The sequence below is a fragment of the Trachurus trachurus genome (genome assembly GCF_905171665.1).
Source record: "Trachurus trachurus genome assembly, chromosome: 9".
Taxonomy (NCBI): domain Eukaryota; kingdom Metazoa; phylum Chordata; class Actinopteri; order Carangiformes; family Carangidae; genus Trachurus; species Trachurus trachurus.
The window spans coordinates 2,360,394-2,376,875 of record NC_139895.1 but is presented as its reverse complement, the minus strand read 5'-3'; the positions used below and the strand labels follow the sequence as shown (position 1 = coordinate 2,376,875).

Genomic DNA, 16,482 nt, shown 5'->3' with positions numbered 1-16,482 from the left:
ACGGCACCCCTGTGTAAAATGTAATTAAAAACGACACTGCATAGCCTAAATGCAAATGTCCTGGTTATTTAGACGCGACAGTAATGAACAGAGCATAATACGAACTGTAAATGCAACAGAGATCAATCAGAGCATTTCCACCGTGTGCGCTGCAATGCGTCTTACAGTAATACATCAAACGGAGCTAAAATGCAACAGAGTCTTTTATATGATTTTGTTCATGAAAAAGAATATATTTATGTATTCATTCTAGTGCTGCCAAATTACTTTACCCTGTTTAGGAGACTTTTATACAGCAGCGCAGATTTTTTTTTTGGTTTCTTGGTGCCTCTCACAAGAAATATTTAGATTAACAAATGTCATTGCAGTCCCCTTAAAGGGATATTTCAGATTTTTTGAAGTAAGGTTGTATGAGCTACAAATGCCCATTAAGTGCACTAGATGCAGTAGAAACGTCTCTGCTGAGGCAGCATTTAGCTCACATTAGGCTGAGTCCTCGGTGCAGGCGGCCCCAGTTCAAATCCCGCATCAGGCAGGCCTTTCTTGCGTGTCATTCCCCCACTCTCTGCCTCCCCATTTCCTGTCTCTCTCTCGACTGCACTATCAATTAAAGGCGATAAAAGCCCCAAAAATATACTTAAAAAAAAAGAAAAAGAATGGTCTCTGCTCTCCCCCACTGAGAAACACCGGCACATTGCGCTGCACCGAGACACAGGCAGTACACTGTTGTCAATCAGGGAAAATTAATCAAGTGTACTTTCGGCACCTACAAGAAGCCCTGTCTCAAAATAATACACCAGTTCAAGAGTATGATCTAAAGTAAAAATTTACAATGCATCAGTTGGTTGGAAAAAAGTTTTTTTTTTATCTGGAACTAACCAACTCACTCGCACTGTATCACTCTGCCTCTTCCACACACTGCTGATTCAAACAGCTGAACAGCGGAGTGATACAGTGCATCACGGAGCCTGCCTGAGTGTCGGAGTACTGAGTGAGTTGTTTAAAAATTGATGTCAGTTCTTGTCTGTCTGTTGTCCTTTGTTTCATTTGTTGTGTTAAAGCCAACAAAGGAAGTATAAAAAACAACAACAATATGCAATTCATAAAAAAGTTGGAGGTGAAATGAGCCCAGATTCATTTGACAGTCAGAATGATGAGGAGGAGACAGAGGTTCAGTACTCACAGGTTTTGTCTCTGGAGGCTCTAATCTCCTTGTCCCTGCCGAACCTGTAGGAACAAACACAACAGAGTCAGAGGGAAATAATCAGGTTTTGTTTGAGTTTGTTTTATTAAACTGAACTGTGATGATCCAGGATCAGACTCACCCAGCTGAGTTTTAATTGGTAAATGGTAAATGGATTTTCTCTTCTAAAGCACTTTTCTAGTCTCTCAGACCACTCAAAGAGCTTTACACTGTAGGTCACATTCACTCTTTCACACACATTCACAGTGCGAGGCACAGCACGGGAAACTAACCATTCACACACATTCATACACCCAGTGCACACATTGGGGGTGTGTGTGGGTGGTTCAGTGTCTTGCCCAAGGACACTTTGACATGTCGACTGGGGGAGCCTGGAACTAAATCTTTTAGCTTCCGGTAAGGGAATGACCCGCTCTACTTCCTGAGGCACAGGTGGCCAATTAAACTTGATCAGTGTGTTAGTCAGTGACCTTTGGGATCAACCAGAGCATTAAGTCTCATGTTCAACCAGGTTACCATGGTGTCACCATGTTTACTAATGATCTGATCTGGACCAGGTGGCGTTTAAAGGATCAGATCAAAGAAAATAGAGAAGATGGCTCAATCAGGTCTAGAAAAGTAAATCCACCACTTCTACAGGAAGCTCAGGATCTGGGCAGTGCTGTCCTGATATTCCAGCTGCTGCACATCATTATGTATTTGACTCTTACCTATCACAGCTACTGTGAACTTGAGTGTCAACTATAAAACATACCAGCCTCAGCACTGTCATGATACACTACAGCAGTGTTAGCAGTTAGCTGACGAGTAAAACAACATTTTAAACTCATTGATAACATCAGTAACAGGAAGCTAGCTAAGAATAGCACGTCTACTGTATCTGTCACTAATGAAACCAGATGGACCAACAACATCACATCACTGGCCAATGAAACCCAGCAGCCCTGGTTCTCATCATGTGTTCCTTCTACTGAGGAGACACTGAGAACACTCTGACCTGCTGCATCCCTGTGTGGTTTGGAAACTGAAACCACCTCCAACTGAAAAACCCTGCAGTGCAGGAAGAAAGGTCATTGGTGCCTCACTCCTGGACATCTACAGCACCTGCCAACATAATCTACACTGAGAATAACAACAGAGATGAGAGCAGCATGGACTGATCCATCCCTCTACTGACCTCAGAGTCTCCAGTCTACAGTCTGGACTCTCCACAAGAGCACGAAGATCCTTCAGGTCTGAATCCTGCAGCTTGTTGGAGCTCAGATCCAGTTCTCTCAGGTGGGAGGGGTTGGATTTCAGAGCTGAGACCAGAGAAGAACAGCTGATCTTTGACAAACTGCAGTTCACCAATCTGAATAAAGAATAAGAAGAAGACATAGTTTGTTTGCTTTTTACAGTGTCTGAATCGTTTTTCACATTTCCAAAACTCTTAACTCAGTGGACACAACATCACATTAGTCTGCCGGTGCATATTCTCATTTGTCCAGGTCATAGTATTTCAAAGGAGGTTAAATCGAAAGAAACTGGACTTAGTTATTTGTCTAGGACAGGAGTATTCAATTAAAATTCATTGAGGTCCAGTTACTAAACTTTCATCCAAGTGAAAGGTCCGAACCGAACCTTATAAAGTCCAAATGGTGTCTTATAAGCTATAGCCTACCCCTATGTCAAATAAATAAAATCAACGAAGTGCATTTTCATATCTATTGTCAATTTTCAACACAGGAAACATTTAACATAGTGCACTTGTATAGTAAACAACATTTTTTTAAAATGTTTTACCATGAATAAAAGTAGCCCCCAGGCAAATTAATTTAAGGCCTGTTATTTCAATTAAATAGAACAAGACAGAATAAATAAGGGGGTTTCCCTGTTTGTTTTTTTGGTGCTTTTTTTTTTTCTTTCTTTTTTTGAGGCCAAGGTGTCAAAAGCATCTTGATAGCTGCACTGTCATTGCATTGTCCCCCTCCATTAAATATGGAGGGGGGCTGAAAATCACAGGATATGTCTGTTCTGTTCTGGTGATACAAGTCAGTAGTCCTGAAATAGGTGTTTCTCTTCTATAACACACATTCTACTTCTCTAAAGCGACGTCTTCCCGCATATACGGGCTTCCTTCTCCTTCCAAACGGGGCAGAGCTCCGCGTGAAAAAGTTTACAGACCGAGGGAGAACCGGGGTCTGACACAACACCGGCGGAGAAGCAGGAAACAAGCACGTTGCACCGCTACGGCGTCGCTCTCGGTTGTGAGCGCACATTAAAGTAATGGGCTTGTGCGCACAACAAGAGACCCATCTGAACGGCCCCCACGCACGCGCGCACACACACACACGCGCTTAACCAAGGCGGCGGCGGCGGCCACAATCCCCCCGGCGGCTCGCCTTTGACTTCATCATCAACTTTTTTTTTATTTTGGAGCAAGACATGCTGTCATCTCCGTCTCCTTTCTCTTTCCCTCTCGGACGCACTGGCCGCGCAGGGTAAACAAACGATCTGATTGGCTCAATTGAGTGAAGCTGCAGTATTGACCTATAGCTGAGCCCGCTGTCCCGTCGGAAAAAAAATGCTCCAGGAAAATGTTAACTTATTAGAGATTGGTCTCGGGTCCGGATCGAACCATCACTCGGTCCGGGTCCGGACCAAGGTCCGCCATTTGGTGACGTTTCACCTCTCAACTAATGAAGCCTCTTGGATGAGAGGTGAAACGTCTTCCTAGACAAATAACTAAGTCCAGTTGCTTTCGATTTAACCTCCTTTGAAATCACATTAGTCTGTGTGGACTGTACAATCAACACACATGTACATACGTGTGCGCGCGCGCACACACACACACACACACACACACACACACACACACACACACACAGCTTAGTGACCAGATAATTTATTATTGATGAGGACTGAGTGAAATGAGCTGAAAGTGAAGAGTCATTGTCAGTGTGAGAGAAGAACAACTTGTTGTAAAAGAGCTGACACATGTAAAGTGCTTCAGTTTGTGTAACTCCATCAGCTGTCAGTGTTTTTATGACTATATGTTTCTGGTGAAGACGACATGTGTCAGTGTTGTAGTGAATTGGTGAATTGTATTAGTGTGTTCTCGTGTTTTATACGTTTGTGTTAATGTGTAGTTGACAGTGTGTGAGTTACAACATTAAATTAACAGTTTCAGCAGTTGTGTGTTAGAAAAAGTGTTAAAACCAGTTCATAGTGATGGTAAAAAGCTGTTCTTGTGGATCATCAACACACACACACACACACACACACACACACACACACACACACACACACACACACACACACACATTGTAATATTTAATCCCTTATTTAGTTATATTTTGTTGTTTAGTTTTCAGAAATATAGTTTTAGTTTGTTTATTATATGTAGTATTATTTGAGTTAATCTGAGTAATTTGTTAATGCATTTATTTTGAAGGCACCGGGGTGGGCTTATGGTTTTTTACCACAGACAAGGGAGGCGGCAAGGACCCTTTGTTCTTTGTTTGTTCTCTTCACTGTTGGAAATAAACCCATGATGAGAAACTTTATTTTTGATTTGATTTTGTTTATTTTAGTTTTTTGATACTTTTTTGATTTTTGATACTTTTTTGATTCTTGACATAATAGCCACTACAGATACATTAGCTCATCACTATCCATCCCTCAAACAGCTGCTGGAGACAGAAATTTAGGTTATATGTCATCTGTTCATTTCCATGCACCAGGAGATCAGGATGTTTACGACGCTACGCGCTGGTGCTCATGGGAAATGGGGTCTTCCTTCAGGCAAAACACTACTGCTTTGGTCCACTGGCGCCGCCAAACTCAACCAAAACTGAAAGTTTTTAGTTTTGCTTTAAATGAACTGTTTCAGCAGTTGTGTTTTAACAGTTTAGAAAGTGTTAAAACTAGTTTGGTGATGGTAAAAAGCTGTTCTTGTGGATCATCAACACACACACACACACACACACACACACACACACACACACACACACACACACACACACACACACACACACACACACACACACACACACACACACACGCACGCACACAATCAGATTATTGATTATTGATAGCTATGGAGTGAAATGAGCTGAAAGTTCAGAATCATTGTCAGTGTGAGAGAAGAACAAGTGGAAACATGAGACAACTATTTCAACCTTCATTCATTAATTCATTCAGTTGTGGATCAAATATCTAAGATCTACAACAGTAACAGTCAGTGAACTGACCTCAGAGTCTCCAGTCTACAGTCTGGACTCTCCAGAAAACCACTCAGATCCTCCACTCCTGAATCCTGCAGGTCGTTTCCACTCAGGTCCAGGTGTCTCAGGTGGGAGGGGTTGGACTTCAGAGCTGAGACCAGAGAAGAACAGCTGATCTCTGACAAACTGCAGTGATCCAATCTGAATGAAGAATAAAAGCAGTGAGTTGAGGACAAAGCTCCTTGTTGACAGCATTCAGTGTCTCATCATCTGTTCAGAGCTGAAGAAGCTTCAAAAAGAACAAGTTTAGAAAATCAAAGTCCAACAGCTGAAGCAACAGGAAGCAGGTTAAACAGTCACATAGAGAGAAAACAGCTCATTAATATTCATGAGAAGCTGCTGCTGCTTCAACACAGACGCAGTGACTCTGCCTCTTCACCTGTCAGCTCCACCTGTGGCTCCATCCAGACAAACTCATGTTGAGCAGCCACATTGATCAGAGGTTTACTGACCACGCTCAAGTTTTAAAGACAACAAACATGTGAGGCTGAACTTTGCTGACTGACTTCACAGATTGAACCTGCTCCAACTTCTTCAAAGAGCTGAAACCAGCAAACACACACCTGCTTATTATGGGATGTTAGCTTTGAATGTTTCACTACAAACATCACAGAGCCTCAGGAAAGAGGAGGAGCCACCAGCTATTGATTATAGATCAGTTATTGTCTGACACATTACATGTGTTTCTGACTGGACTAAAAGCAGAGAAGAAGAAAACAGCCGTCACCATGACGACACTCAGTGTGGATCAGTATAACATCAGCCTCATGTCTGCAGCTCAGTGTCAACACAACTTTCACATCACATTCATCTGAGCACAGAAATAAAACAGAGTCTGACCTCAGAGTCTCCAGTCTACAGTCTGGACTCTCCAGAAAACCACTCAGATCCTTCAGGTCTGAATCCTTCAGGTAGTTGTTGCTCAGGTCCAGGTGTCTCAGGTGGGAGGGGTTGGACTTCAGAGCTGAGACCAGAGAAGAACAGCTGATCTCTGACAAACTGCAGCCCTCCAATCTGAATAAAGAATAAAAGAAGAATAAGGAGTTGTTGTGTTTTGTTTACTACAGTGTCTCTGAACTCTAAGTTATTTTAACTCAGTGAACACAACATCACATCAGTCTGTGTGAACCTCTTTTTAAATATATTTACGTTCAGGGGCGGGGTGGCCACAGGGAGGTTCGGGAGGATTCCCGAACGGCCGGTCTGTTCTGGGCCGAACCGGCCGGTGGTCAGATTTTTTTTTTTTTTTTTTTTTTTAATGTAAAACGGGGCCGCGGCCCGCGATTAAACAGGCAGCCTGCCCTTACAGCCCTTGTAGGTGGCAGATTGGAACGCCAGACTGGGTCACTCTAATATCTTGCATTTTAAGGGGGGATACGAGCGGCCCCCCCTCTCAATTTGAGCTGATCCTTGTTCCTATTGACATGTGATTGGCTCAGCCGCTCAGTCAGAAGAACGGCTGGTTTTCCTGTTAAAAAAAACAGAAAAGGAAGGAAGGAAGAGGGGCAGGATCGCGATGATGAAAAGAAAGAAGCCAGAGAAAGAGATGGGTGGAGCAGAGAAAGTGAGGATGAAAAAGAAAAGAAAGTTGATAGAAGACGCAGCAAAATGCGCGAAATTAACTGATATGTTCCGTCGTGGTGGGAACATAGACTGTAAAAAAACCAAGGACCAAGGTCGGCCAGGCCGGTGATGACGACACGGGTCCGAGCAGCACGGCCACAGCAGGTTAACAAGCACCGTCTACACCGCGCCATCATCCCAGACCCAGACAATATAGTGTTTGTGTTTCAGGACACAGACAGAGCTATCAGTAAAGTTACACAATAAATAAATCATTAATTTGCTTTGTCAATTAAAAATAAAATCCATAGGCTACCAACTGACCATAAAACACAAAAATTCATTGCAATAATAAATAAATAAATAACATTCTGTTTTAAAGATATAATTTAAAATTATAAATATATATATAATATAATACGGCTATATTTCCTGTTATGTTTCTGCATTAGTGTGTGTGTGTGTGTGTGTGTGTGTGTGCGCGCGGCACTTTTCTTAAATTGAATTTTAGATTTTGTTTGTGTTCTAACACTGAATTATTTGCAAAAGTACTATAAATGTTATCATTGTTGCTGTTAATGTTAGACACAGATAATGCCAGTCATGAGAGTGAGGAGGAGAGAGGGACAGATGAGGAGGGACAGGAGAGGGAGGAGGAGGAGAAGGAGGAAGAGGATGATTTAACAGGGAGAGGAGAAAGAAGATGAAGAGGAGGAGAAAGAAGAGGGGGAGGAGAAAGAAGAGGAGGAGGAGAAAAAGGAGGATTAAACAGGGAGAGGAGAAAGAAGAGGAGGAGGAGGAGAAAGAAGAGGATGGGGAGAAAGAGGAGGATTTAACAGGGAGAGGAGAAAGAAGATGAAGAGGAGGAGAAAGAAGAGGGGGAGGAGGAGAAAGAGGAGGATTAAACAGGGAGAGGAGAAAGAAGAGGAGGAGAAGGAGTAGAAAAAGGAGGATTAAACAGGGAGAGGAGAAAGAAGAGGAGGAGTAGAAAAAGGAGGATTACACAGAGAGAGGAGAAAGAAGAGGAGGAGGAGAAAAAGGAGGATTAAACAGGGAGAGGAGAAAGAAGAGGAGGAGAAGAGGGAGGGAGGGAGAGAGAGAGAGAAAGGAGGAGCAGCAGTTTGTACAGTATATTGAACAGGTATTTTTTCACACACACACACACACACACACAGTAGTTTTGTTGGTTGAAAATAAAGTATTTGTGTTTAAATTAAATTACGGTTCTACTTGTGCCCTTCGTGCGATCGGATAAAAGGCCTCTCCAAACCAAGCTCCCGGGCTGAATTTCAACCCCAGCCCGCCCCTGTTTACGTTTGTACTTTATCTCTTGCTCCAGACTGTTCCACAAAGTCACCACCTCTGTCATGGCCTGAGGGGGTCTGTGTCGCCTTCACTGGCACTAAGCAGCTTCGAGGTGGATGGTAGGAACCCGGCTCTCACTTAAGTTTCACTTTCACTTTCATGACGAGGAGGGATTCTTGCAAATAATAGTGATATCAGGCAATGTGACACCTTCCTGTTGGGTTGTGTAGATGGTGTTGGAGCTATTTGTTATTTTTGTAATATTGAATCCCTTATTATTTAGTTATATTTTGTTGTTTAGTTTTCAGAAATATACTTTTAGTTTGTTTATTATTTAGTATTATTTGAGTTAATCTGAGTAATTTGTTAATGCTTTTATTTTGAAGGCACTGGGGAGTTTAGAAGTATGGTGGACAGGTAGAGGAGGCCAGGCACCTGGGTGGGCTTATGGTTTTTTACCACAGACAAGGGAGGCGGCAAGGACCCTTTGTTCTTTGTTTGTTCTCTTCACTGTTGGAAATAAACCCATGATGAGAAACTTTATTTTTTTCCTGGACATTATGTTCTCCCTGCGTGCGTAAAGTCACTGCTCAGGTGCCTCAGTGGCCCTGTGATTTGATTTTGTTTATTTTAGTGTTTTGATACTTTTTACAACAGCCACTACAGATACATTAGCTCATCACTATTCATCCCTCAAACAGCTGCTGGAGACAGAAACTTAGGTTATACATCTTCTGTTAATTTCCATGCACCAGGAGATCAGGATGTTTCCGACGCTACGCGTTGGTGCTCATGGGAAATGGAGTCTTCCTTCAGGCAAAACACTACTGCTTTGGTCCACTGGTGCCGCCAAACTCAACCAAAACAGAAAGTTTTTAGTTTTGCTTTAAATGAACTGTTTCAGCAGTTGTGTTTTAACAGTGTAGAAAAATTGTTAAAACTAGTTTAAACCAGTTCATAGTGATGGTAAAAAGCTGTTCTTGTGGATCATCAACACACACACACACAGACACCCACAATCAGATTATTGATTATTGATGACTATGGAGTGAAATGAGCTGAAAGTGAAGAGTCATTGTCAGTGTGAGAGAAGAACAAGTGGAAACATGAGACAACAACTATTTCAAACGTCCTCCATTCATGACATCAAAGTCAATGATTAAAGTTCTGAGTGAAGATCAATCAGGTTCAGTTGTGGATCAAAGATCTAAGATCTACAACAGTAACAGTCGGTGAACTTCAGAGCTGAGACCAGAGAAGAACAGCTGATCTCTGACAAACTGCAGTCCTCCAATCTGAATAAAGAATAAAAGCAGTGAGTTGAGGACAAAGCTCCTTGTTGACAGCATTCAGTGTCTCATCATCTGTTCAGAGCTGAAGAAGCTTCAGAAAGAACAAGTTTAGAAAATCAAAGTCCAACAGCTGAAGCAACAGGAAGCAGGTTAAACAGTCACATAGAGAGAAAACAGCTCATTAATATTCATGAGAAGCTGCTGCTGCTTCAACACAGACGCAGTGACTCCGCCTCTTCACCTGTCACAGACCTGCCAACCTTGAAATATTTTTATGAGTACTCACCTGCCTGTCTGCCCCTCCCTCACCTGGCTCACCTAGCTCCTTCTCCCTCCCTCCCTCCCTTCCTCCCTCCCTCCCTCACCTGGCTCACCTAGCTCCTTCTCCCTCTCTAACTTTAAACCTGGTTCTGTATCTGCCGTCACACAACACAACGGTAGTTTTTTTTCATTAGTGTGAAAAGTTTAACGATGTCCGCGACATCTGCGCCTGTTTATTATGGGATGTTAGCTTTGAATGCTCCACTACAAACATCATGGAGCCTCAGGAAAGAGGAGGAGCCACCAGCTATTGATTATAAATCAGTTATTGTCTGACAAATTACATGTGTTTCTGTAGTTGACTGGACTAAAAGCAGAGAAGAAGAAAACAGCCGTCACCATGACGACCCTCAGTGTGGATCAGTATAACATCAGCCTCATGTCTGCAGCTCAGTGTCAACACAACTTTCACATCACATTCATCTGAGCACAGAAATAAAACAGAGTCTGACCTCAGAGTCTCCAGTCTACAGTCTGGACTCTCCAGAAAACCACGCAGATCCTTCACTCCTGAATCCTGCAGGTAGTTGTTGTAGCTCAGGTCCAGGTGTCTCAGGTGGGAGGGGTTGGACTTCAGAGCTGAGCCCAGAGAAGAACAGCTGATCTTTGACAAACTGCAGCCGATCAATCTGAATAAAGAATAAAAGAAGAAGATAGAGTTGTTGTTTTATTTAATGTGTCTCTGTTCTTTTAACTCAGTGAACACTGACATCACATCAGTCTGTGTGGACTGAACTATCAACATGTTTCTTGTTCTTTTGACATAAAATTAAAACATTTAAAAATGTTAAAGCTCAACAAAGTCCAAACAACAGGTTTGAACGGCTCCATGTTGAGTTTCTTTCACTGTTTGTCAGAACAGAAAACCTCTGGGGCCTCATTTATCAAAGAGCGTGTAAAAGCCCTCTTAAATTTTCAGTACGACGGAAAGGCAAAATGTGCGTACGACCAAAAAATATACACTCTTTTCAGATCTATCAAACTCCGCGTACACACGGCTGCACGGTATTTCCCTTCATAAATCACACCGGACCTGAGAAAAGCGTGGTTGAGAACACGCCTCATACCCAGCCCCCCAAATGGCCCCACACAACCATATATGGTCAATGCAAATCAGTTACGTGCATATTAAGTAGCCATGTGCACCCTGGAAACGTGTGGAATGACGTCAGTGGAAGACGGTGAAGACAACAGACGGACGGAGAGCGGAGAAAGAAGCGGAATTTCTCTGAAAGCGAGATACACGGTAACACGGCAATATCAGTCAGAAACATCATCTTGCATTGAAAGGCTTCAATAAAAACAAAAAACTCCCAAATCTAAATGAAACAGAACAGAAAGAAGAAGAATCATATTTATTCTGCCCCTTATTTTAGATTATGTCATAATAATTTAAAGCAGGGTTTCCACTGCCAGTCAGTACTACTTTGCACCCCTTTCCACTAACCCCCAACTTCCGTTCACTGGAAGACTTTGATTTTCATTTGTGCATAGCTATATATATTTAAAAAAAAAAAAAAAAAACATTGAAGTCCACCAGTCTGTGACTTTTCCTAAAATGATGTTGGGCAGCACCCATTTTTGTTAAATACAATAAATATTATTCACACAAAAAATATCGATCATGTTTTCTCATTTGCTTTGATTTGCGCCGACATTATTGTGCTTGCTGCTTGCTTGTGTGTGTCCAGTCTGGCTACGTAACACACGCACGTCGCAGAAATTATTTTCCAGACTGGACAGACTGGTTGTGGAAGAGTTGTAGCCTACATGCAAGGGAAAAATATCAATATGATATCAAAAGAAAACGAAATTCGTTTTATAAAGCCAGTATTTAGGAGCAAACTAGTGTAAATGCACAGGGGAAAAATCTGAGTCGCTGTGCTTTTCATGTAAAGTGCCGACGTCAACACGTGTGCGGTGGTGGTGGTGGTGGTGGTGGTGGTGGGGGGTGGGGGGGGGGGTCATCACCACCACTTGCTACTTCAAACAGTGTCCGCGCTCCTCTCTCCCTCGTATACTGCAGTTCTCTGACTATGCAGCGGCGTCGCCAATTCCTCTTGTTCTTCAAAAAGCGTGTAAATGCCGGTACGCCATGGTCGGACTGGTCGTAAATTTCGGCACTTTCTCTCGACAGGTTTTGGTTTGATAGATCCCAAATTAGGCGGAGAAAAGTGCGTACGCACAAAACGGGGGAAAGAGCGTGTAAAAAAACGTGTATCCACAATGATAAATGAGGCCCCAGGTTGTAAACTGAAGCTGAAGTGAACAGTGGTTCACACTGGGACTGAAACACACTGATGAGTTTGTCTTTTCATTGTTGTTGGCAAACAGCTGATTTAAGTTGTGTAACAGATCAACCAGCTGCTTCATCCAGGAAACATCCTCAGGTGGTGAGACTCTTTAGTCACATGACCAATAGGACGATGAAGGAGAGGAAGACGAGCAGCAGGACGATGAAGAAGATGTGAGGTGTGATGTGGATCAGAACGTGTGGTCCTATGATGCAGATTGTTCTGTTTCTTCGTAAAGTTTTTACAGCAGACATTCAGTCACTTCCTGTCAGCACAGATTCATCAGCTGCTGCTGACCTCAGCTCAGTCTGTCAATATACAACCAATATCTGATCAATCCTTCATCCTCTCTCTCTGTTCAGTCTCCAACTCTCACAACGTAAACAAACGAAGCGACAGTGGACTGTGGCGTCTCCAGGAGGAAGAACTGTTCCCTGTTCTGGTTCTGGTTCTGGTTCTGGTTCTGTTGGGACCTGGAGGAGGACAAGTGCTGGGCCTCAGTCCACCACCGGAGCTACTGAGACCTGCAGAAACGACCAGGTGACCTTCAGCTAACGTCCAGAGCCTCCTGCACCAACACCTGACAGGTGTTCAGCTGACCTCACTGATGATGGAGAAGAACGAGTGTGATCTTCACTGAGACGCTGCAGCACAAACACATTGAAAGGACCCGGATCCACAGCCGATCCACATCAGACCAGATGCTGCTGAAGGCCGAGCTTCAGGCTCCTGTCAGGTAGACGGAGAGCTGCTGTGTCCCAGCTGCTTCCTGCTGTCCACACTGACTGTGAAGTGGTCTCTTCCTCACAGCTCCACTGGCAGAGAGCAGCTGAGGAGCTGAAGCTGGATGAAGCTTCAGCTCCAGAGGCTGTGGACACAGTCACAGTGGCTCAGGAGACACTGTCCCCTGTCTGAAGCTGACCTCTGACCCCTCACTGACACTGGAGTCATGTGACCAGAGGCTGCTTCACACACACTGTGGACAGGAAGTAAACTCCTTTAATGTCATGTGACCATGAGCTGAAGCTTCCTTCCTGTGGAGCCCAGTGTTGATGTTCATGAGCCTCAGTGTCTCCACAGTGGGATCATCAAACCAACACTGTTCTCTGAGCTACAGGACTTTAACCTGACCTCTCACACTGGGAAGCTGCTTTGACCTTTGACCCTGAACCAAGCAAAGAGGGAGAACTCAGATCTACATCACATCTGCTCAGCTTCAGCTACAGTGGCTGATCCAGCTGTTCTGTTAGCAGCTTCATCTGAGAGCAGCTCATCATCATCATCATCATCATCATCATCATCATCATCATCATCATCATCATCATCATCATCATCATCATCATCATCATCACACTGACCTCTGAGTGACCTCTGACCCTTCACCTTCTACCAGCTGCAGTAACATGGAGTCACAATCAGTCGCTGCTTCAAACTGAAATTCACACATTTGAACTGAACACAGACAAAAGTCCAACAGGTCCAGTCAGTGAACTCACCTCAGAGTCTCCAGTCTACAGTTTGGACTCTCCAGTCCAGCACACAGAACCTTCACTGATGAATCCGTCAGGTTGTTGTAGGTCAGGTCCAGTTTTGTCAGGTGGGAGGGGTTGGACTTCAGAGCTGAGGCCACGACTTCACAGTGGCTCTCTGAGAGCCAACAACCAACAAGTCTGTGAAGAGAGAAAATACGTGTCAGAATGAAATGAGATGAAAGCTGCAGTAAAAACACAGTTGATGCATCTGATGACAGGACGTGATGATGTGATGAACATCTGAGCTTCAGCTCATCTTCTCTGACTGAGTTTGACAGGAAACTCTGAGACCTGCACTGGTTTAATCTGGATCTGTGTTTCAGATGAAGGAGGAAAGTGACGTCACGTTTCTGCTTCGTCATGTGATTTGATCCAGAGTCAGGATGAAGACAAGTTGTTGAGGAGAACATCTGACCTGTCCACTGTTCAGACTGACTCCAGAACCGTTTGTGTGAGTTCAGCTCAGTGAACAGTTCACTCAGAGCAGATCAGAAACATGAGGTTGACCTTTGACCTTGTGTAGAAGTGGGGCTTCCTCCATGTCCATCATGACGTCTGCTTCATTTCCTCACATGTTCTTCAAACCTGTCACCTGAGTCAGTGTTAGCGTAGTCTGAAGACGACATCACCTGAGCACAGTCATCAGACTACACACAGCTGCCTCTGAGACACTAAAGGGTTAATAGTACTAACATCTGGAAACACCTGGAAACACTGAGGTGGAAGATCAGTGGAGCTGCTTTAATTAGATTCATCAGGTTTGAATAAAACCAAAGAGTGAAAATAAAAAACTAAATGAGTGTTTATGTTGATTAAACAGCAACAATCACAATGAGCTGAAGATCCACATGTTGGAGCTCACAGCTTCTACTACACCTCCAGAAAAACACAACTCACCTGGAAATGTTTCAAAGTCAAACTGACAATAATGAAAATTATGTGTTTATCTGAACTCGATTAAACCACTGATCAATAAATATATTGATCATGTCTGGACTCACCGAGCCTTCCTGCAGTTCCTCACAGCTGGGATCAGTCTCCATCGTCCCTGATGTGATGTGTTGTACTTCTCCAGGTCCAACTCGTCCAGAACCTGGTCTGACATCTGCAGCATGTAGGCCAGAGCTGAACACTGGATCTCAGAGAGTTTCTTCTCTGATCTGTTCTCTGACTTTAGAAACTGTTGGATCTCCTGATGAACTGACTGGTCCTTCATCTCCGTCAGACAGTGGAAGATGTTGATGCTTCTGTCAGGAGAGATTTCACCACTGTTCATCTCCTTCAGGTTGTTGATGGTTCTCTGAATGGTTACTCTGGATGGTCTATTCTTTCTCTGACCCAGCAGACCTCCTAACAGCCTCTGGTTGGACTCCAGAGAGAGGCCATGAAGGAAGCGAACAAACAGGTCTAGGTGACCATATCTACTGCGGAGGGATTTCTCCATGGCTCTCTTTAGGAAGTCATCCAGAGGTGGAGGACTGCGCACACTAAGTCCAAAAAATTTGGGAATCTTCTTAAAGACAGACTTTGGGTTTGAGTCCCTCTTGTTGTAGCCTTCTCCCAGGAAGTTCTTCAGGACCTGTGTGTTCCTGTTGATGAAACAGTGGAACATGTAGACTGCAGCCAGAAACTCCTGAACACTCAGATGAACAAAGCAGTAGACTGTTTTCTGGAAGATCACACTCTCTGTTTTGAAGATCTCAGTACAGAGTCCTGAGTTCACCAAGGCCTCTGTGACATCCAGACCACACTGCTCCAGGTCTTCTTGGTAGAACATGATGTTTCCTTCCTCCAGCTGTTCAAATGCCAGCCTCCCCAGCTTCAGAAGAACTTCCCTGTCGGCCTCCGTCAGCTCCTGTGGACTCGTCTCATGTCCTTCACTGTACTTGTTCTTCTTCCTCTTTGTCTGGACCAGCAGGAAGTGTGAGAACAGGTCAGTCGTGGTCTTGGGCAGCTCTCCTCTCTGGTCTGTGGTCAACATGTGCTCCAGAACTGTAGCAGTGATCCAGCAGAAGACTGGGACTTGACACATGATGTGGAGGGTCCTGGACGTCTTGATGTGTGAGATGATTCTTCTGGACAGATCTTCATCACTGGACCTCCTCCTGAAGTACTCCTCCATCTGGGCGTCAGTGAAGCCTCGGACCTCTGTTACCCTGTCGACACACGTAGGAGGGATCTGATTGGCTGCTGCAGGTCTGGAGGTGATCCAGACCAGAGCTGAGGGAAGCAGATTCCCCTGGATGAGGTTTGTCAGCAGCACGTTGACTGATGACGTCTGTGTGACATCAGACACAACCTCCCTGTTGTTGAAGTCCAGTGACAGTCGGCTTTCATCCAGGCCGTCAAAGATGAAGAGAAGTTTACAGACAGCCAGCTGCTCTGCTGTGACCTTCTGTAATGTTGGATGGAAAACATGGAGCAGCCTGAGAAGACTCAACCGCTGATCTCTGATCAGGTTCAGCTCCCTGAACGAAAGCAGAACCAGCAGACTGACATCTTGGTTCTCCAAGCCCTCGGCCCAGTCCAGAGTGAACTTCTGCACCGAGAAGGTTTTTCCAACGCCAGCGACGCCGTTGGTCAGAACCACTCTGATGGGTCTCTGTTGGACAGGTGAGACTGTAGAGATGTCCTCTCTCTGTTGGACAGGTGAGACCGTAGAGACGTCATCTCTCTGTTGGACAGGTGAGACCGTAGAGACGTCCT

At 44.1% G+C, this 16,482-nt stretch overlaps 1 protein-coding gene and 1 pseudogene across 2 annotated transcripts in view; both read right to left on the bottom strand.

Annotated features, from left to right (window-relative positions):
* Positions 1-1,734, bottom strand: part of LOC310991810 (caspase recruitment domain-containing protein 8-like) — a gene marked incomplete at its 5' end in the record, with an annotated part of 38,270 nt that extends 36,536 nt beyond the window's left edge. The window contains 2 exons of the mRNA XM_083979741.1: positions 1,184-1,227; positions 1,721-1,734. Of these exons, the coding sequence (XP_083835867.1) occupies positions 1,184-1,227; positions 1,721-1,734 (58 nt within the window). The remainder of the gene's footprint in view (positions 1-1,183; positions 1,228-1,720) is intronic.
* Positions 1-16,482, bottom strand: part of LOC310991322 (NACHT, LRR and PYD domains-containing protein 3-like) — a 271,452-nt pseudogene that overhangs the window by 250,664 nt on the left and 4,306 nt on the right. Inside the window, exons 4-10 of the transcript XR_014596516.1 lie at positions 14,778-16,414; positions 13,741-13,914; positions 10,403-10,579; positions 9,556-9,632; positions 6,310-6,548; positions 5,437-5,610; positions 2,382-2,555 (exon numbers count right to left, since the gene is read on the bottom strand). The product of XR_014596516.1 is annotated as an NACHT, LRR and PYD domains-containing protein 3-like (transcript). The remainder of the gene's footprint in view (positions 1-2,381; positions 2,556-5,436; positions 5,611-6,309; positions 6,549-9,555; positions 9,633-10,402; positions 10,580-13,740; positions 13,915-14,777; positions 16,415-16,482) is intronic.